The sequence below is a fragment of the Erpetoichthys calabaricus genome, chromosome 5, assembly GCF_900747795.2.
Source record: "Erpetoichthys calabaricus chromosome 5, fErpCal1.3, whole genome shotgun sequence".
Lineage (NCBI taxonomy): Eukaryota > Metazoa > Chordata > Cladistia > Polypteriformes > Polypteridae > Erpetoichthys > Erpetoichthys calabaricus.
Window position 1 is genome coordinate 82,855,109 of NC_041398.2, and position 21,605 is coordinate 82,876,713.

Below are 21,605 nucleotides of genomic sequence, written 5' to 3' on the forward strand. Positions count from 1 at the left end.
TGACAATGCGAAGTGGCAGGAGCGTACTGCGCCTCCGGGGAGGGGGGTTTGAGTGAACGTGTGTTCAGCCCTCACACACCCCCACTCCTCCTCCTCCTTCCGAACGCACAGAGCGACAAGCAGGCATTTTGGCAGAAGCAGAACAAAGTCCATTTCTGCTCAGCGTGAGTCCAGCTGCCCCCCTTCACAAAGCAAGTGCAGACACATCGACGTCTGATCGCTGCGTGCAGTGTTGGTCTGCGGTGTTTAAGAATGTAGAAAGTGTTTAAGAGCATAGGAAGTGTTTATAAGAGTGTGGGAAAGGTTAACAAGAGAGTGAGAAAGGTTTATAAGAGTGTGGGAAGGGTTTATAAAGCCTTAAAATATGTATAAATAATAAAATAAATATAGGTCTCTACTTCGCGGGTTTTCACCTATCGCGGGGGGCTCTGGAACGTAACCCCCGCGATAGGTGAGGGATGACTGTATTGCAAACGACAGCGGTAGTGTTTCTATAAACTTAATTTAAACTTACGTTTTACACCGTGCTTTGTTTCCGCAGTATCGAAGTGATCACTCGTGCTGCATTCAGTCAGTTCACGTGAGCCGCTCTCTTGTGCCTTCTCAATTTTGTAATGAATGTTTTCTTCAGCGCACTTTGGGGCTCTTCCTTGTTTTCAGTTCACGTGATTACGTAGGAGGCGTGATGACGCGATACGTGACTCCTCCTCCTCCATTACAGTATATGGTCAAAAAAAAGGTTCCAGTTATGACCATTATTATGCATAGAATTTCGAAATGAAACCAGCCTAACTTTTGTAAGTAAGCTGTAAGGAATGAGCCTGCCAAATTTCAGCCTTCCACCTACACGGGAAGTTGGAGAATTAGTGATGAGTGAGTAAGTGAGTGAGGGCTTTGCCTTTTATTAGTATAGATAGTAATAGCAGCTCACTAATCAAAATGCGGAGCGCCCAGACTCAAACCCAGAACCCTTTGGTTGTAATGATACTAGTGCCAATGGATACATAGGTCAATAGATGAATAAATATGCCTTAACACTAGAATTACCAGAGCCTACGAAAAAAACTCGTAGATCCGTTCGCACCTCTCCGCCATCGTCTTTTGTCTTCTAAATGTGTAGATAAAGACAAGCTGCAAGCAGCTGGCTATTCCATTCCCCCACCGACTTAGAACGTGCACGAACTTCTCCCAGCTCATGCCTTGATTGATTATCTGGGAGTGAAGTGGAGTTTTAGAGTGGAAGTAATAGATTGTTATTTGGAACACACGCATTTCATGTTTGTTCCGTTTTTACAGTAATCTGTGTAAACACATTTTTAAGACAGAAACGTTTTTCATATTCTAGTAGTAAATGACAAAATGTAGGCATAAACTATATAATGTATGAAGCCTGAAGTCCAAATATCAAAGAAACACTTTCACGAAAGGTACAAATATAACAGAACAAGTGCGCTTTTATTCAAAAATATAACTGCCGAAAAAAAAGCCGCCTTAGTTTGCGACATTGACACTCACTTACTTCGACTGTCGCCGTGGCGCAACAGTATCAGTTGCTGACTGGGAATCAAGAGGTCACAAGTTTGATCCTGCTCGACTACCTTTTGAGAAGTGAACTGCTCTTATTTTTACTATTTTAGAATAAAAAGATACATTTGATTTCAGTCTGTAACAGCCGGTGTAATTTATGATATTTGTAAAGGTTAGCTTTGTTTTTGTTTTTTTTTTTATCCACTTTTCATTCTCTCAGTCGCGTTCAGGATCCTTCCCTACCCCATCTGACACTGCTGTTTTCACATAAAGACGTGCTATAGCTCTGCAGTGTATCACGATACATACGACCGCATGTTTTTTTTCCCCCAATCTTGCCAGTCCCCACATGTTGTTGTATGATGTTTCTTTTGTACTCCAGGACATGCGGAGGAAAGTATAGTAAAGAGCAGTAACTTCAGTGCTATATGCAATCATCAGACACTCCCCATCTGACACTGCTGTTTTCATATAAAGACGCGCTATAGCTCACCCAAGGAGCGCCCTTCAACATTTACGACATGTGTACATGTTGCAGTGTACACACCTCTTTGTGCTATAGTTCCTATTACACTGAACAAGCACCTGTAATTTGCAGCTCTATTCATTATCTCAAAACACCACGCACATTCACAGTAATTCCCAGTTATGTCCACCACTCACACCCACGCCCACAACCATACAGAACTGATTCTACATCAGAGAATTTCCAGTTCCAGTTCAGGTGTGTAATAGAAACCACAGCATAGAGAGAAGTTAGTACATTGTAACAGGTACACACGTTGTAAATGTAAGAAAGACGATCCTTGCGTGTGTGTGAACTGTTAACATTTGAATTTGGTGATTGCATATAGCGCTATCTTATTCAGTGCGCGCAAGAACATGCAGGTGGCGAGTTGCTGTGTGCTACAACATGCTGGCGGTGATCAACGCACATTTAAAAAAAAGACAAATATATGTGACGTTTTGATGAAATCATTTTATGACACGAAAAGTACCAATCAGAAAACATCGTCGAAGTAATGCAATATTATTTGAAAATGAACAGCGTCGGATCGGGTGTGAATTTATACTATGGCGCTGTTAGAGTCAGATCAGAAACTGAATAAGCTCCTGTTCTGGCTCTAAGTAAAAAAGCATGAATTAATCAACAGAAATAACTGCGATCGACATTTTAAACTTAGCGATTTACAATGCATACCAATTTTCCTCCCCAGTGGGGAATCAAACTCAGGTCTCTAGGACACGGCAAGGCTGCTGTGCTCTAATTCTGCAAATCTTAGCGTTACGCCACGGAAGGTGTTATATTATTCTTGAACCTTTTGTGAAAGTGTTTATTTGATGTTCGGACATCAGGCTTCACACATTCTATAGTTTATGCCTACATTTTGTAACATTTATTACTACAATATGAAAAAGTTTGTTTTAACAATGTGTTTACGCAGATTACTGTAGAAACGAAACACACATGAAATGCGTGTGTTCCAAATAACGATCTATTATTTCCACTGTAAAACTCCAGCAGTTCAGTCACTCCCAGATAATCAAACAAGGCATGAGCTGGGAAAACTTAGTGAACGTTCTGCGACGGTGGGGGATGGAATAGCCGGCTGCTTGCTGCTCGTCTTAATCAGCACATTTAGAAGACAAAAGAGAGGTGAGAACGGTTTTAAGGTGGGCCGGATCTACAAGTGTTTTCGTAGACTCTGGTAATTCTAGTGTTAAAACTTGCCAAATACGTCCTTTTTGAAGAAGAAAAGGCTCTGATTCAAGAAAATATGCTTTTTCACATTTATGAGGGATCCTTGTGATAAGAAAAAGAAACTAGAAACAGTTTATATAAATAAATAAATAAATAAATAAATAATACATTTCCTTTTTTCTTGTCTCCTTACAGCCCTCATTGTAGGTGGATTTACAGATAGATATAACTTTATTTTTCCCCAGCGGTCAATTTGGCTTTTTACAGAAGTTCCTTTAAGAAATAAATACATAAATAGGTAGATAAGTAAATAAATATATACACACACTTTGGTCTGAACACACATCATATAACAACCCATAAAGCTCTATTCTGCATATAATCCTACTTTTGCCTCTGAAATTGTATTTTTTCAGCAGTTATTTTCTGCCTTGGCTTATAGTAATAGACAGATATGCACTCACATCATATGATTATTTTTTTCCTAAACGGTGCTTACTTTTCACCCATTATATTCTGTTGTTACTTTACATAGCCTACAGAGGAAGGTTTACACCAAGTGGCAGCAAAATGAAAAGAGCACATAAAAGTTTCATTATAGTTTGTACAAATAATAATCAATTTGTAAATACATAATTATAGTTTGTACAAATAATAATCAATTTGTAAATACATAGTAAGAACATGCAGAACTTGGTGCTGTGAGGCTAGAATAATATATCTACGCTATCTGCAAGCAACAGCACTGAGGACTGGGGAGCGAAGGTGCAGTCCCTAGGCAATGCAGTTTCTGAGCCTGTAAAGTCATGTGCCGGAAACATCAAATTTTATCTTACTGTTTTTATTATGTATCTCATTTGTCTCATGTTTTTGTGATTCACCTATAATGCCTGTGACCAGTTAAACTTTTGTTTATAAATTTTACCTTATTCTTTTTTCATTTTTTCTTTCTTCTTTTCCTAAGTCTTCCAGAATAAAAGGAGAAATTGGACACTATACAGATAAGGATGCAGCTCCCTTAGTTCACTGTGTACGTCTTTTGTCAGCTTCTTTTCTTTTAAATGGACAGACAAATGGTAAGAGAGCTCTGCCATTTTGATGTGGCATTCAAAATCTTTAGAAGTGCAATAGTATTAAAGTATGTAACTTTAAAAATTGCCACAATCAATGAACTTTAAAAATACGAAGTAAACTTTGAAATCTCTGTTATTTCCAAGTGCTTGTAGAAAACATTCATTCAACATTGACACTGATCAACAGAAAGACTCTTTAATGTCAAAATGAAAACAGATCTCTACAGAGAGCGGTTAGGAGCAGGTGACAAAGTAATCTAAATTAATTGCAAATATAAATCACAAAATGTTTTATTGCTTAAGTATTCACCATCATTAATATGATACACCTAAATTATCAGTGGTGCAGTCAACTGGTTTTAGAACTCACATAACTAGTTAAATGGATGTCACCCCTCTAAAGTCAAGATGTTTTATTTGATTGCAGTATAAAATGCACCTGTATTTCAAACATTCAACTTGCAGTGAGTCAATATTGTGGCATATACTACAAAAAAATAATGAAAGCAACTCCGTGAGAAGGTGATTAAAAAGCACAAGTCACTGGATATCCATCCATTATCCAACCCGCTATATCCTAACTACAGGGTCACGGGGATCTGCTGGAGCCAATCCCAGCCAACACAGGGCGCAAGGCAGGAATCAAACCCCGGGCAGGGCGCCAGCCCACCGCAGGGTGCACACACACACACACCCACACCCCAAGTGCAAACTAGGGACAATTTAGAATCGCCAATGCCCCTAACCTGCATGTCTGTGGACTGTGGGAGGAAACCGGAGTACCTGTAGGAAACCCACACAGACACGGGCAGAACACGCAAACTCCACGCAGGGGGGACCCGGGAAGCGAACCCGGGTCTCCTAACTGCGAGGTAGCAACGCTACCCACTGTACCACCGTGCCGCTCCAAGTCACTGGATAGAGACAAGAAAATATCTAAGCTAATAAATATCCCCTGGAGTCCAGTTAAATCAATCAGTAAGAAATGCAAAGTGTATGGCACAGCTGTAAATCTGCCTAGAGTAAGCAGTTCACAAAAGCTCCATGCTTGTGATAGAAAAAAACTAGTGAGGGAGGTCACCGAGAGACTTTGAAGAAGTTTTAAAACTTTGAAGAAGTTACAAGTTACAGTGGCTCAGATTTGTTTGACTATGCATACAACAACTGTTTCCCGGATGCTTCTTCAGTTACAGCTTTATTGGAGTTTGACAAAAAACAGCTCACATGTGATCTCTTGGCATTTGCAGAAGGCACGTGGGAGACTCTGAATTCAAATAGAAGAGGATTCTATTGTCTGATGAGACCAAAATTGAAGTTTTTGGCGATCAGATTAAATAACATGTTTGGTGTAAGCCAAACACCGTGCATTATGAAAACAAACCACTCCCAGCTTGATGTATTTTGGTAACAGCATCATGATGTGAGGATCCTTCTCTGTAGCAAGCTTTGAAGGCTTGTGAAGATAGATGGTTAAATTAATGCTGCAAAATAAAAGGAAATCCTGGAGGAGAACCTAGATCTTGGGAGAAATTTATAGTGACCCTAAACATAATGCCAAATCTAAACAGCAATGATTTATAAACAACAATGTTAATGTCCTATCAAAGTCCTGTTCACCGTCCTGTTGAGTATTTGTGGCTGGACTTGACAAAGTCACTGCTGATATTCACTCATAACCTCTATGCAACTGGACAGAGCTTGAGCAGTTTTGCAAAGAAGAATAGAAAAGATTACAGTTACCAGATGTGCAAAGTTGAAAAGAGGAGAGTCCACACAGATCTAAGGCTGTAATTGATACCAGACATGTTTCTACTAAATACTGGCATGAAGGAGTGATTACTTAAATGATCAATTATCTTGTGCTTTATATTTCTAATTATATTTCTTCTATAATAATATAATTAATGCTAATATAAAGGGAGATAACTTAATTGCGTTTTATTTAAATAAAATTCAGCAGGGTAGCCAACAGGACCTGGTGCTTTCCCACTCTAAAGTGAGTTTACAGCATCTAGTAATTCTGTGTAGTAGTCCTCTGCACTGAGAGAATCTGGCTGTGGCATCTGTAATGTACCAAAAAACGCATTAGATTGTTTCTTGTATTTTTTAAACTGAGTAGAATCTAAGGAGTTATAGTAGTCTCTAAATGTGTGCATTATATTTTTTATGTCTGCTTCTGTGTTGGTGATTACTGCATTTTGAACTTCCTGCTTGTGCATTTGTTGAGCCAAGATCTTATTAGCCTTCTCTCTGTGTTCATAGTAATTATGTCACGATTTAAGTTGTTCCATTTCTTTTGTTGTCAAGAGGTTGAGTCATGCTTGTATTTCTCTCTAAAAAATCAATTTGCTTGGATATAAGTTCAGTACAGTTCTACTCCGCTAATAACGGGGGTTAAGACGCCAGCTGCAAGATAAGTATATGGGGCATAGTCATTTGAGCTCTATGATCAGAGGGGTATGGTCGGAGATAACGAGCATCATACTTGCAAGATTTGAACGTGGGCAAGAAATTGTTATTTATAAAGAAATAATCTATTCCTGAGTAACAATAATGTACTAGTGTGACGAAAGAATATGCACTTATGTTTGGATTTAGAAATCTCAATGGGTCTGATAAGTTATGATCAATTAAAAACTGCATAATTATTTTTGCAGTGTTAGATGTTATTGCCCCTGTAGCTGAAGACCTACCCAGTTCTGAATTTAAATCACAATTTAAAGTCTCTGGATATTATAATTTTATGAGTGGTCAAGTTCGAAATGGATGTAAATACGTTTTAGATAAAGTCTCTATCATCCACATTGGGTGAATAGATATTTATCAAAATCACTTTACAATTGAATAAACTACATAAATCACATATTGCCCTTCAGGATGAGATACTACATTTGATACTACAAATGAAATTGTTCTATGAATTAAGATTCCCACACCTCTAGTTTTCTTTGTATAGCTGGAGTGGAGTATTTGGCGAGTCCAATCTCTTTGCAACCGAATCTGATCCTTGCTGATTAAGTCTCCTGTAAAAATACTAAATTGGCATATAGACCTGTTAGGTGAGATAATACTTTCTTCCTCTTTAATTTGTGAATAAGACCTTTGACATTCCAGCTCACAAAGTTCACTGTTTGGTCATAGAGATATTGCTTCTAATTGTGTTTCTAATGGATCACTTATATTTATACGTATACGTGTGTGTATATATATATATATATATATATATATATATATATATATATATATATATATATATATATATATATATATATATATATAAATATATATAATATAATATAATATATAATGACTTTTGCCTGTTACTTCCCAGAACTTTTGACTGTAAGAAGGGAACTTTTAATATCTTTGTTTTTCCTCCCATTTCAAATTGCATTAGGTCTTGTCCCAGATAAAGAGGTACGTGTGAGTGTCAAAGCTCTAGCTGTAAGCTGTGTTGGAGGAGCGACTGCGTTATATCCTGAGGCCTTTTTTAATAAACTCTATAAAACAGCACTTGAAGGAATCAACCAAGAAGGTAATAAAAGTAACAGCTGCAGAACACATACACTGTGTAGCACTTTTGCATGTAAAGACTATTAAAACATACTTTAAAAGTTCTACCATACCATTGTCTAAGCCCACTTAATCCTGAGCAGGATTACTGGGGAATGGAGCCTATCCTAAAAGGTTTACGTTGTATGAGATTCTTAGTTTTTGCTTTGTGCTAATAATGCATTTTTCTGTTTTATTTTTTCCTGTACAGAACAGCAATATATATCAGATGTTTTAAAATACATAGACCATGGAGATCCACAGATAAGAGGAGCAACTTCTGTATTGTGTGGAACAATCATTAGCTCAATCCTGAATAAAACTCGCTTCATTGTTGAACCTTGGATGACTAATATGAAACGCGCTACTGGTAAATATTTAAATACATATTTGATTATTAATTGCTTGAAATATACTCAGTTTTAATAGAATTTGATGACCCTGTAGTTTATTGTGATTTTTTTTTTTAAAGCATGGTTATGTTTTAAAATTTTCCTTTGTTTCAACGCTTTCATTTTTCCTTTTCAGGGCTTGAATTTGGTAAGACGATGACTGTTGTGCATGTTATTTCCTGCATAGTTTAGCATTTTAAAGCTGGAAAAATTACACTGCAACTTCTGATATTTTCAGTTTATGTACTAATATTTTCAGTTTATTATATAGTTTAGTGTACTGTTTATAGAGTTAGATGGCAGGAAATTGGGTCACCTGCCAAAATAACAGGCTGTACTGCCACTGGAGAATCCTAGTAGTCCTTGCTATTCCTGGTATGCAATATAATTTGTTAAGCAAAGTACAATTTATTTTGAATGAAATACTACTTTATTTTTTTTTGTATTATGACTACAAATGCCTTGTTTATAAAATTTAAAAATTTTTTGCAGGAAATCTTGTTACCCTAGTGGACTGTGTTCCTTTACTACAGAAGACACTTAAAGATGAATCTTCAGTTACCTGTAAACTAGCCTGTACAGCAGTTAGGGTAAGTTTCCGTTTTAATGTGTTTATATGTTTAATTAACAATATTCACAATAATATACTTTTACATACTCTGTTAAAGGAAAAGGCAAATGTTGTTGCCTTGTTTGATGCTTCAAAATGACAACAGCACTTAACCAAGTTAAATTAAACTTGTGCAGTGAAATGCAACAGTGAGGCATATACTCTGAGCTGCTAGAAGGGCAGCTAAATGTACAAAAGACCAGAATGATCTCCATAACAATAAAGTGTTTTTCGAAAAAGCTAGCGTTCCAGTATATTTGTGTGAACATCTATGGCCAATCTAGGGTGTATCATTAAAAACTAGAATCCCTGAAGCCTATGAAAAACCTTGCAATCCCGGGCCACCTTAACCCTTAAACTGCCAAATACTTGGGGGTTAATGCACCCCTGGACACCAAATACTTTTTTGCTGCACTTTTTAAGTAAACATCACAATTCACAAAGAGAGAGTGAAATTTTAATGGAACACATTTTTTTCATGCAAAGAGCATCACAATTACTGCAACGCTGATCATTTTACACACTGCCAATGAACTGTAAAAACTATTAAACTACTGGAATAATATGTACAAGGTGAAATTCAGTAAATCACCGAGCCAACTACGCTTGAACTGGCTGCATGCAGGAACACAGAGGTAAACGCTGATGCTTGCAGGCTAGTCTAGTGCAGCGGCTCAATCGCAGGGACAGTGTTGCTGCAGGGGGCGGCAGTGGGCATGAGATGACTGCTCAATGAATGTACGGCACTGACTGATCAGCTCCGGCGTGCTGCCATATTGCACTGGGAACCGACTTTAGCCAGTTGCGGCATTCAACGAATGTACATTGCCGAATATACTCGGCTCCGACATGCTGGCAAATTGCATTGGGAACCGACTATAGCCGGTTTAAGGGTTAAATTCCTTCGCCCCTGTCCATTATCGTCTTTTGTTTTACAGATGTGTTGATCAGCACAAGCAGCAAGCATTCCCCCACCGCCGCAGCTCAACTCGGGCATAAAGTTATCCCAGCTCAAGTCTGTTTATCTCTGTGTGAGGTGCCTGGACTTGTATAGGGTAAATAATATCAAAGTCAAAGTGAACTTTATTGTCATCTAAACCAGTGGTCCCCAACCTTTTTGACAGCAAGGACCACTTTATTAGATGCAAATTTTTCCATGGACCGGTCGGGGGGGGTTGGTTAGGGGCAGTTTTATACACAATTTACATAACATTTCTATTATTAAAGTTATTAAGCAGTTCACATACATTTGCAATCTGAGATTTTTCTTCTTTTTTTGCATATAACAAAGACATATGCTTTACATTTGCCAATCCAACAGATTGCACATCACAAACATTAACACTGCAATCTTTTTTTCGTGTCTGCCGTTTCTATAGGAAGGTGACAATGAGTTAAATTCCAATGGATGTTTTTCAAATGTTGACAAGCAATAAGCAAAAGGAATCAATGAAAACCACAGACAACAAAAAACTACGAGGAAAGTTCGAAGAAAGAGATTTTTTTTACAGTGGTTCTGTTTGGGGATCGTTGTGCAAACGTGCACAACTGAGCTGCGACCACAGATCTAACTGCTCTGTGGATGATTCGTTCAAGCATTTCAAGGTCACTTCGTTGTAATGAAAGCATCTGTTAAATGTACTTCGTAGTAACGTGATTTCTATAGACTCATGTCATATGGGGAAACTGTCGGAACCATAGAAATACTTTGTTGTAATAGTCTCTCACCTCGGTCTCTCTCCTCTCTCTGCACCGCTGCAAAGCCCCTCCCGCCAAGCGTTCTGAAAAGTCTGAGTGAGTCGCCATTGCCGGCAGTTCTCTCGCGGCCCGGCTGTCAGACGGCTGTGGACCGGTAGTGGGCCGCGGACCGGGGGTTGGGGACCCCTGATCTAAACCATAAAAAAGTATACAGATAGATGAAATTTCGAAGCTCAGGGTCCACAGTGTAACAACATGACGTGCAAATAATAAATTAAAAATAGAATTAAAATTTAAAATTGAAACACAAACAAGACAAGACATTGTGCAAAGACGAGACAAAGAAGTAGCAGCAATATTGATGTGTAAGATATGTAATACAGTATAATAAATAAATAATAGATATAGATAATACAGAAATTATCAGTGTATGATAATAGTTGTTTAAGACATGTGTAAACAATGACAGGTCAGAATGTTTCACAGCAGAAGGATAACAAGAGTGTCAAAGTACTTAAAGGTCAGTATGAGATTTTCAGTTCTTCTCAACATGCCCACTAGTCTTTGCAGGAAAGTGGCTTACATGTATAAAAGTTCTGTTTTTAGAGGTGGTTGAGGCAGTGTGGAAGGTCCCAGGGGGCAGCCTGGTGTTAAAGAGTCTAACAGCTTGGGGGTAAAAACTCTCCTGCAGCCTGGCAGATCTGGCTTTGATGCTGCAGTATCTTCTCTTGGATGGCAGAAGTGTGAAAAGCCCATGTGAGTGGTGTAAGGGGTCCTGCACAATGCTGCAGGCCTTGCGGACACTTCGTTTGTAAAATATGTCCTGTAGTAAAGGGAGAATATACGAGGTGAGAAACAAAAATAACCAGATTGGTAAAATAAAAAATATTTATTGATGAATTCTAAACATTGTCACCTTCTATATACTCCCCCTCCCGATCTCTACACTGCTCCATACGTATCTTCCATTGATTGAAACAATACTGGCAGTGTTCTTGCTTGAGGCTGTTCAACAGGCTTGCCGTTTTTGTCTTCAATTCATCAATTTAAGAAAAATGTGTTCCCTTCAGGTCATTTTTGATTTTCGGGAACAAGTAAAATTCGCAGGGAACTAAATTGGGCAAATAGGGAGGATGATCGAGGACAGGAATGTTTTTGTCAGTCAAAAAGTGCTTTACAGAAAAGATATTTGCTGTTGGTTTTTTTTTTTTCTTTTCACTTCACCTGACATTATCGCTGCAACTTGTGTAGCGATTGTTGTGCAAATACTGACTAGGCTATTCACAGGATATACATAGCCGGTCAGCAGTTTTATTGGGGATGTAGGAGGGGGATATAGTTCTATGATTCACATCCAGCCGACCTCCAGACGGTTTTCCAGGAAAGCCCCAAGCCCAGTGCGGTTATTTTTGTGTCTCACCTTGTATCATTATTTGGAACACATGCATTTCATGTGTGTTCCATGTCTCCAACTATCTGGGTAAATGTACAGTAGGATGACTGGAAGTGCTTGGCAAGAAATGTTGAACACATACCTTAAACAGAAATTTTTTTCATGTTATAGTACTAATGACAAAATTTTGACATGAAGTGTATAATGTGTCAAGACTGAAGTCCAAATATCGTATAACAAAATAAGTGCTCATTTATTCAAGAATATAACCAAAGAAAAAGAAATCAGGCTGCGGTGGGTTGGCACCCTGCCCGGGATTGGTTCCTACCTTGTGCCCTGTGTTGGCTGGGATTGGCTCCAGCAGACCCCCGAGACCCTGTGTTCGGATTCAGCGGGTTGGAAAATGGATGGATGGATGGAAGAAATCAGATTAGGATACGACACTAATACGATCACTTGGATGTTGCAGTGGTAAGAATTGCTGACTCACAACCAAGAGGTTGCTGGTTCAATTCTGGGTGCTGCCCAGAATTACTGTTTTGAGTAGTTTTCCCAGTGCAAACATTCTTTGCTCCAACACCATACCCTGCATTAGCATATAGCCTCAGTACAGATAAAAGTTAGAAGCATTTTTTTTTAATTTATGACAAAAACACTTGAGTACCAATTATACACAATAATCAGTCAAATTTCATTTCCGTAAATTGTAAATAAAAATGCATCAGGCTTATTTATAAAGTTACATGCTTTTGTCTTAACAAATCAAGGAGAGGTTGAAATATTTTAAGAAATATTTGGATGAAAGGAAAAGTACAGAAAATTACATGGCACACAATTCCTATTTTTCACCATTCAAAAGGTCAGTAACTCCACTGATTATTCGAGTCATATTAAAAAAAAAATTAGACTGATTATATTGTAGATAATGTTAAAATAATAATTAATCCTGATTATATTGTAGATGATAAATGTTTTTTCAAAGGTTTAAAAAAAAAATGTAAAACCATTATTGTTTACCCTAGAGTCCTGAGTGATGTTAAAAGTGTGTACATATATAATTATTAAATGATAATATATATAATTAAGGACTAGAAGACCCACGATATGAGAACAGTAGAACAGTTTCATCCCAGCAAACTTGCTAATCCTGTTCTCCTAGATATTTAAAAAATAATATTGAGTCGAGATTTGGAGGTCCTCAAAATTCTAGACTTTCCCACACTACTTTGTAATTTGCTCAATAGTTTATGGTTCCTAGTGTATAAAATTTTTTTTAAACATTTGTACAAGCATTTTTAATTCATTCATTCATTCATTTCTCTCTATTATAAAAAGAAATCTTGGGAGGGTGACTAGGGAGACGAGACGTGATCTTTTGGGAAGACAATTTGACGTCCTGCGAGAGACACGTTAACGTCAGAATATCTTTATTTTCATTATAACAAATACAACGAAATTAGGTGCATTCCCTGTGGTGTCAAAATATAAATAAATATAATTACAAAAGGATAAGAAGAAATAAGGTAGAACACAAACATTCAACATAAGACCTTAATTGCACATGAACACTATTGCACAAGATGTCATCTATTGCACTGCTGCATTGGAGGTGATTAGGTGGCATTCAGTGCCCTAATAGCAACAGGGTAGAAACTGTTATTCAGTCTATTAGTCTTTGTTTTGATGTTCCTATATCTTTTGCCTGATGGCAACAGATGGAACATGTCATGAGTTGGGTGTGAGGAGTCTTTTAGGATGTTTCCCGCTTTCCTGAGGCAGTGAGAGCTGTGCAGTTCATCCAGAGAGTGTAAAGAGCAGCCGATGATCTGCTGGGTGATCTTTACAATCCACTGAAATGTTTTCCTCTGTGCTGTTGTGCAGCTGGAAAACCAAACGCAGAGGCAGTAGCATAGGATACTCTCAATAGAGCGATAGAAGGACACCAGCAGTTTTTGGGGGATATTATTTTTCCTGAGGAATCTCAGGAATAAAAAACTCTGCTGAGCCTTCTTCGCCAGCTCAGCTGTGTTCACACCCCAGGACAGGTCTTCCATGATGTGGACTCCCAGAAAGCGGAAGTCTGACACCTTCTCCCCCACCGTCGCAGAACATTCACTAAGTTTTCCCAGCTCATGCCTTGTTTGATTATCTGGGAGTGACTGAACTGCTGGAGTTTTAGAGTGGAAATAATAGATCGTTATTTGGAACACACGCATTTCATGTGTGTTCCGTTTCAATAGTAATCTGTGTGAACACATTGTTAAAACAGAAACTTTTTCATATTTTAGTAATAAATGTTACAAAATGTAGGCATAAACTATAGAATGTGTGAAGCCTGAAGTCCAAAGATCAAATACACACTTTCACAAAAGGTTCAAGAATGATGCAACATCTTCAGTGGTGTAATGCTAAGATTTGCTGACTCAGAGTGCAGCAGCACTGCCGTGCCTCAAAGACCCGAGTTTGTTTCCCCGCTGGGGAGAAAGTGTTTTTTTTTTTTTTTTTTTTTTTTTTTTTCTTTTAACCTCAAAACGGGCGTAAAATTTATAAATTGGTATGCATTGTAAATCGTTAAGTTTGCTATTAATGAATTGAAGATCCACCTCTCCCCCTTATTCACTGGTGAAAAAACCTGTTTTCAGAAGTGCACAGTATTATGGGAAAGTATCTTTCCTGTTTATCTTGTATGCTGAATTTTCTAGAAGAGAGTACTCATAGTACCAAAGATACATGCATTTTGAACTTTTTGAGCATATAAATGGGTAATGGACATGTGGTTTATGCAACACGAATTACGTAAGAATATTTTTTTTTTTTTTTTTTTTTTTTTTTTTGTGGAACTTTTTCATATCGCTTGCTATTGTCCAGCATTGGCCACTATTGGGTCCCGTGCAATTAGATTCTCTATCATTTACTTTCTGATGAACATTTTTTCTCAGCCAACACTACAGACTACATGGGGTAAGTAACATTTAAAAAAGAATTGGTTGGAATATTCTTTTACGTTATTAGAAAAAGCAACATATTAAGGTGTGGCTTTTCGGTATAGGAGTGTTAATAGTCATTTAGCTGTGGTATAGACTCCTTTAACCGTCACCTTATCGTGGTGGAGGGGTTTGCGTGTCCCAATGATCCTAGGAGCTCTGTTGTCCGGGGCTTTATGCCCCTGGTAGGGCCACCCAAGGCAAACTGGTCCTAGGTGAGGGATGAGACAAAGAGCGGTTAAACAAACCTCCTATGAAGAAAAACAATTTTGGACGCCGTTTTCCCTTGCCCGGACGCGGGTCACCGGGGCCCCACTCTGGAGCCAGGCCTGGAGGTGGGGCTCGATGGCGAGCGCCTGGTGGCCGGGCCTGCACCCATGGGGCTCGGCCGGGCACAGCCCGAAGAGGCAACGTGGGTCCCCCTTCCCATGGGCTCACCACCTATGGGAGGGGCCAAGGAGGTCGGGTGCAGTGTGAGTTGGGTGGTGGCCGAAGGCGGAGACCTTGGCGGTCCGATCCTCGGCTACAGAAACTGGCTCTTGGGACGTGGAATGTCACCTCTCTGAAGGGGAAGGAGCCTGAGCTAGTGCGCGAAGTTGAGAGGTTCCGGCTAGATATAGTCGGACTCACCTCGACGCACAGCTTGGACTCTGGAACCAATCTCCTTGAGAGGGGCTGGACTCTCTACCACTCTGGAGTTGCCCCCGGTGAGAGGCGCCGAGCAGGTGTGGGTATACTTATTGCCCCCCAACTTGGAGCCTGTACATTGGGGTTTACCCCGGTGGACGAGAGGGTAGCCTCCCTTCGCCTTTGGGTGGGGGGACGGGTCCTAACTGTTGTTTGTGCGTATGCACCGAACAGCAGTTCGGAGTACCCACCCTTTTTGGAGTCCGTGGAGGGGGTGCTAGAGGGCATACCTTCTGGGGACTCCCTCGTTCTGCTGGGAGACTTCAATGCTCACGTGGGCAATGACAGTGAGACCTGGAAGGGCGTGATTGGGAGGAATGGCCCCCCTGATCTGAACCCGAGCGGTGTTTTGTTATTGGACTTCTGTGCTCGTCACGGATTGTCCATAACGAACACCATGTTCAAGCATAGGGGTGTTCATATGTGCACTTGGTACCAGGACACCCTAGGCCTCAGTTCGATGATCGACTTTGTGGTCGTGTCGTCGGACTTGCGGCCACATGTCTTGGACACTCGGGTGAAGAGAGGGGCGGAGCTGTCAACTGATCACCACCTGGTGGTGAGTTGGCTTCGATGGTGGGGGAGGATGCCGGTCAGGCGTGGTAGGCCCAAACGTGTTGTGAGTGTCTGCTGGGAACGTCTGGCAGAGCCCCCTGTCAGAAGTAGCTTCAACTCCCACCTCCGGCAGAACTTCGACCACATCCCGAGGGAGGTGGGGGACATTGAGTCCGAATGGGCCATGTTCCGTGCCTCTATTGTTGAGGCAGCTGACCGGAGCTGTGGCCGTAAGGTGGTCGGTGCCTGTCGTGGCGGCAATCCCCGAACCCGCTGGTGGACACCGGCGGTGAAGGATGCCGTCAAGCTGAAGAAGGAGTCCTACAGGACCCTTTTGTCCTGTGGGACCCCGGAGGCAGCTGATAGGTACCGGCAGGCCAAGCGGAATGCGGCTTTGGTGGTTGCTGAGGCAAAAACTCGGGCGTGGGAGGAGTTTGGGGAGGCCATGGAGAATGACTTTCGGACGGCTTCGAGGAGATTCTGGTCCACCATCCGGCGTCTCAGGAAGGGGAAGCAGTGCAGTGTCAACACTGTATATGGTGGGGATGGTGCGCTGCTGACCTCGACTCGGGACGTTGTGGGTCGGTGGGAGGAATACTTCGAAGACCTCCTCAATCCCATTAACATGCCTTCCAATGAGGAAGCAGAGCCTGGGGACTCAGAGGTGGGCTCCCCCATCTCTGGGACTGAGGTCACCGAGGTGGTCAAAAAACTCCTTGGTGGCAGGGCCCTGGGGGTGGATGAGATACGCCCGGAGTTCCTCAAGGCTCTGGATGTTGTAGGACTGTCTTGGCTGACACGCCTCTGCAACATCGCATGGACATCAGGGACAGTGCCTCTGGATTGGCAGACCGGGGTGGTGGTCCCCCTCTTTAAGAAGGGGGATCGGAGGGTGTGTTCCAACTACAGAGGGATCACACTCCTCAGCCTCCCTGGAAAAGTCTATTCAGGGGTCCTGGAGAGGAGGGTCCGTCGGATAGTCGAGCCTCGGATTCAGGAGGAACAGTGTGGTTTTCGTCCTGGTCGCGGAACAGTGGACCAGCTCTATACCCTTAGCAGGGTCCTGGAGGGTGCATGGGAGTTTGCCCAACCAGTCTACATGTGTTTTGTGGACTTAGAAAAGGCATTCGACCGTGTCCCTCTGGGAATCCTGTGGGGGGTACTCCGAGAGTATGGGGTACCGGCCCCCCTGATAAGGGCTGTTCAGTCCCTGTACGATCGGTGCCAGAGCTTGGTCCGCATTGCCGGCAGTAAGTCGAACCCGTTTCCAGTGAGAGTTGGACTCCGCCAGGGCTGCCCTTTGTCACCGATTCTCTTCATAACTTTTATGGACAGAATTTCTAGGCGCGGCCAGGGTGTTGAGGGGGTCCGGTTTGTTGGGCTCAGGATTGGGTCACTGCTTTTTGCAGATGATGTTGTCCTGTTTGCTTCATCAGGCCGTGATCTTCAGCTCTCTCTGGATCGGTTCGCAGCCAAGTGTGAAGCGGCTGGGATGAGAATCAGCACCTCCAAATCCGAGACCATGGTCCTCAGCCGGAAAAGGGTGGAGTGCTCTCTCAGGGTTGGTAGCGAGATCCTGCCCCAAGTGGAGGAGTTCAAGTATCTCGGGGTCTTGTGCACGAGTGAGGGAAGAATGGAGCGTGAGATCGACAGGCGGATCGGTGCGGCATCCGCAGTAATGCGGGCATTGCATCGGTCTGTCGTGGTGAAAAAGGAGCTGAGCCGCAAGGCGAAGCTCTCAATTTACCAGTCGATCTATGTTCCTACCCTCACCTATGGTCATGAGCTATGGGTAGTGACCGAAAGAACGAGATCGCGAATACAAGCGGCTGAAATGAGTTTCCTCCGCAGGGTGTCTGGGCTTTCCCTTAAAGATAGGGTGAGAAGCTCAGTCATCCGGGAGGGGCTCAGAGTAGAGCCGCTGCTCCTCCGCATCGAGAGGAGTCAGATGAGGTGGCTCGGGCATCTGATCAGGATGCCTCCTGGACGCCTCCCTGGTGAGGTGTTCCGAGCACATCCAACCGGGAGGAAGCCCCGGGGAAGACCCAGGACACGCTGGAGGGACTATGTCTCTCGACTGGCCTGGGAACGCCTTGGGATTCTCCCGGAAGAGCTAGAAGAAGTGGCCGGGGAGAGGGAAGTCTGGGCATCTCTGCTCAAGCTGCTGCCCCCACGACCCGACCTCGGATAAGCGGGAGACAATGGATGGATGGATGGATGGATGGATAGACTAGGGAGATTATATGAAAGCAGTAAAAAAAAAATAACAACAAAGCATATGATATTAATCTTATTTAAAAAAAAAAAAAAAAAAAAAAAAAAAAGATTAAGAGGTAGAATTAGGAGTGCATAATGAGCAGCACAGAAATAGTTTAACCTTCAAGTGATACTGAGTTAGGTGGTTTAGCAAACAGCACAGGGGTGACAGAGTTCAGACTTATAACATTAGAACAGTCTAGACGAGAACAGGCCATTCAGCCCAACAAAGCTTGCCTGTCCTATCCACTTAATTTGTCTGAAAAAACGTCAAGTCTAATTTTGAAGTCCCTAAAATCTTACTGTCCATCACACTACTTAGTAGCTTATTCCAAGTGTCTATGGTTCTCTGTGTAATAAAAAAATCCTAATGTTTGTGGGAAATTTACTCTTAACAGGTTTCCAACTGTGTCCCCATGTTCTTGATGAACTCATTTTAAAATAACAGTCTTGATTCACTATACTAATTGGTATATGGCACATGATGTTTAATGTAAATGTAACATTTCATGAAAAGGAATTAATTCTAAATTTGATTACAAAATAAGGTGAAAATTGCTTTGCATAAAGAGATCTCTAAAGTAGACAACAATAATGCCCTTTTGAAATGCTTCCATTTATTCCATCAAGCTCGAATGATGAACAAAATGATATGAACATCTTTACTAATTAATTCTTAAAAATCTTACATTTACTATTTACTTTACCCCTACAACCTTTAATGTGAATTGTTGTTTGCATTTTTTACCTTGAATTCAGTTCATCTTCCCTTTTATTTATGAACTTTGTCTATATGCTTCACTGTTAGGCAGCAGTATTTCTGAAGGGATATCTTTTATCAAAAACATTTGTAATTTTGAGGTCTAGTGGCATGCCATTTAGGCCAGATATACCTGGTTACACTTTCCTGCACAGCTTTTAGTACTATTATGTCTTTATAATAATGCAGTAAAAAATTGCAAACATTCATCAACTACAGCATAATTAGGTCATTTTAATTTGCATTATGTGTATTAAAAAGTTGATATAATATTATTATTATAGTAGCTGTTTTGCATGGAGAATGAAAATGTTGCATTAACAAAAACCTCTGAATTTTTTATACTTTGCTTCTTGTTGGTATTTTATATTTATAATGAATGTTCCTTTATCTGCACTTTATGCACAGCTATTTTGATTGGTATTTTCCAGATGTTTTTGCATAGTTTTGAATATTTCCTTGCTTTTACAATATTTAATGTATTATGTTGTACATTATACTACACATCTGACAATTGTTGATTTTGTACAATTATTATGTAATGATAAATCTACATACTTTGTTGTATCAGTTCTTTTGTTCTTCCCAACTCTGTGTGGAATTTCTTCTGGTGTAGTCTTCAACACACATCCCTAATGACAATGTATGTTAAGTTGTTTAGTAACTTTAATATTAGCTCATGGTAAGTGTTGATGTGTGCATGAGTTAGGGTAATACTGTGAAATCACCAGTGTTAAACTACCTTTTATAGTGTCGAAGTACCCTTCAAAACTCTAGACCCCTCTGAACTCTTAAAGTATTAGTTCAACTTGTATGATGTAGAATCAGATTGTTTTCCCCCCATCACACGTAAAAGCACAGTACCTTGAATTAAGAAATACTGTGTACTTAAATATTCTTCTTTGAGAATAAAGTGTAAGCATTTTTTTCCTACTCCTCCTTTATATTCTAAAAATTATTTGTAATTTCTCTGCAATCTGTTTTTTGTATTTCAGCACTGTATTATGGCTCTATGCAACAGCTGCTTCAGTGAACTTGGCCTCCTGTTAATAGTTGACCTTTTGTCCCTGACGAACAGTTCTTACTGGTTGGTGAGGACAGAACTGTTAGAAACCTTTGCAGAAATGGATTTTAGGTTAGATTTTTTTAACTAATACTAAAAATTCATTTTTGATGCATAATATATAGGTGGGTTGTTTAATTTGATTTCTTCCTGTTGCTTAGAACACTGTTACTCTAGAATTGTCAAAAAGTGTGAAAAAAGTATTGTTAGGCTTAAAATGTTTTCTTGGATAATTCATGTTCTTAGAGTTTTTTTAGTTGGCAATTTGCTGACTTTACATGAAAATGAGTAATAGAATGCAATATTGCTTTAATACTAATTCATTTGTGTTGAAATGCCTAATAATTGTGACATTTTATAATTGAAATGTAGTTTTTTCTTTTCTATTCTTGTAGATAATTCACATAATTTCATGTGCAGCAAAAAATTGTTTTTTTGTTCCACAAAATCTTCAACATAAGTAGAAACAAGTCAAATTAATTTGGGTATTAACCATGTCCAGCCATAACTGGAACATTAATTTGCTTATGCATCCAAAACACCTGATTATCTTTTAATAGTCCCATGTTATAACTCACAAAATGGAGCACATTTTCATAGGTTCACCTGCACAGACAGATTTACAGAATGTTGTTTCCTGTACATAAAAGAGAGTTTTACTGCAGGGTTCACTTGTTCAAGAACCATTTGAACCGATAACAACAGTGCTGTTGACATAAATGATGTATGAAATTACTTTTCTTGTGGCTTTAACATTGGCAGGAAGAATCTAGTAATAGATCCATCTTAAGAATATCTGTTTAAGAACAAGATTGTATTTAGTGTTCACCCAAAATTGTGACGTGAAAGTCATCTCTCACAAATACATTTATTGTTTATTCAATACAGCATAATTTGGCCACAGAAACATTTTTTTTTAGTGCACCATATGGACAAAGCAGTAGGAATAATTTTTTTTTCTTTTTCTTCCCATTTCATTTAGCAGTAATAATACTGTGTTATGAAGATACTGTAGCATGCAGATAGCTGTTTTGTAGCAGATCACATCAAACTCCATATTTAATAAGTAATAATATAAATCTTAAGGTATTTTCTTCCAGTTTTCTATTTCAAAATAGCTTTATACTTGGAAGTAAATTGTTGAAGGTTTGCTTTAGTTAATCAATCAGTTAATTATTGGGTTTTTAAGAAAGAATGCAAGACCCATGAGACAAATAAACATATAACACATCAGAGTCTGAATTATAGCCTGTTTGTTTAGGGATTTTCTGGGTTTTCTTGATTTTGCAAGCTTTTTGTTTCAGTGTTTCATTTTTGGAACTTTAGCTTCATCTCACGCTCCCCTCACATTTG

At 40.0% G+C, this 21,605-nt stretch overlaps 1 protein-coding gene across 4 annotated transcripts in view; it reads left to right on the forward strand.

Moving 5' to 3' along the window:
- The window catches only part of htt (huntingtin), a 242,530-nt gene that overhangs the window by 71,278 nt on the left and 149,647 nt on the right, over positions 1 to 21,605 (forward strand). For all 4 annotated transcript variants that reach the window (XM_051928233.1, XM_028801715.2, XM_051928234.1 and 1 more), the window contains 5 exons: positions 4,194 to 4,305; positions 7,700 to 7,837; positions 8,066 to 8,224; positions 8,739 to 8,836; positions 20,185 to 20,324. In XM_051928233.1, the coding sequence (XP_051784193.1) occupies positions 4,194 to 4,305; positions 7,700 to 7,837; positions 8,066 to 8,224; positions 8,739 to 8,836; positions 20,185 to 20,324 (647 nt within the window). The remainder of the gene's footprint in view (positions 1 to 4,193; positions 4,306 to 7,699; positions 7,838 to 8,065; positions 8,225 to 8,738; positions 8,837 to 20,184; positions 20,325 to 21,605) is intronic.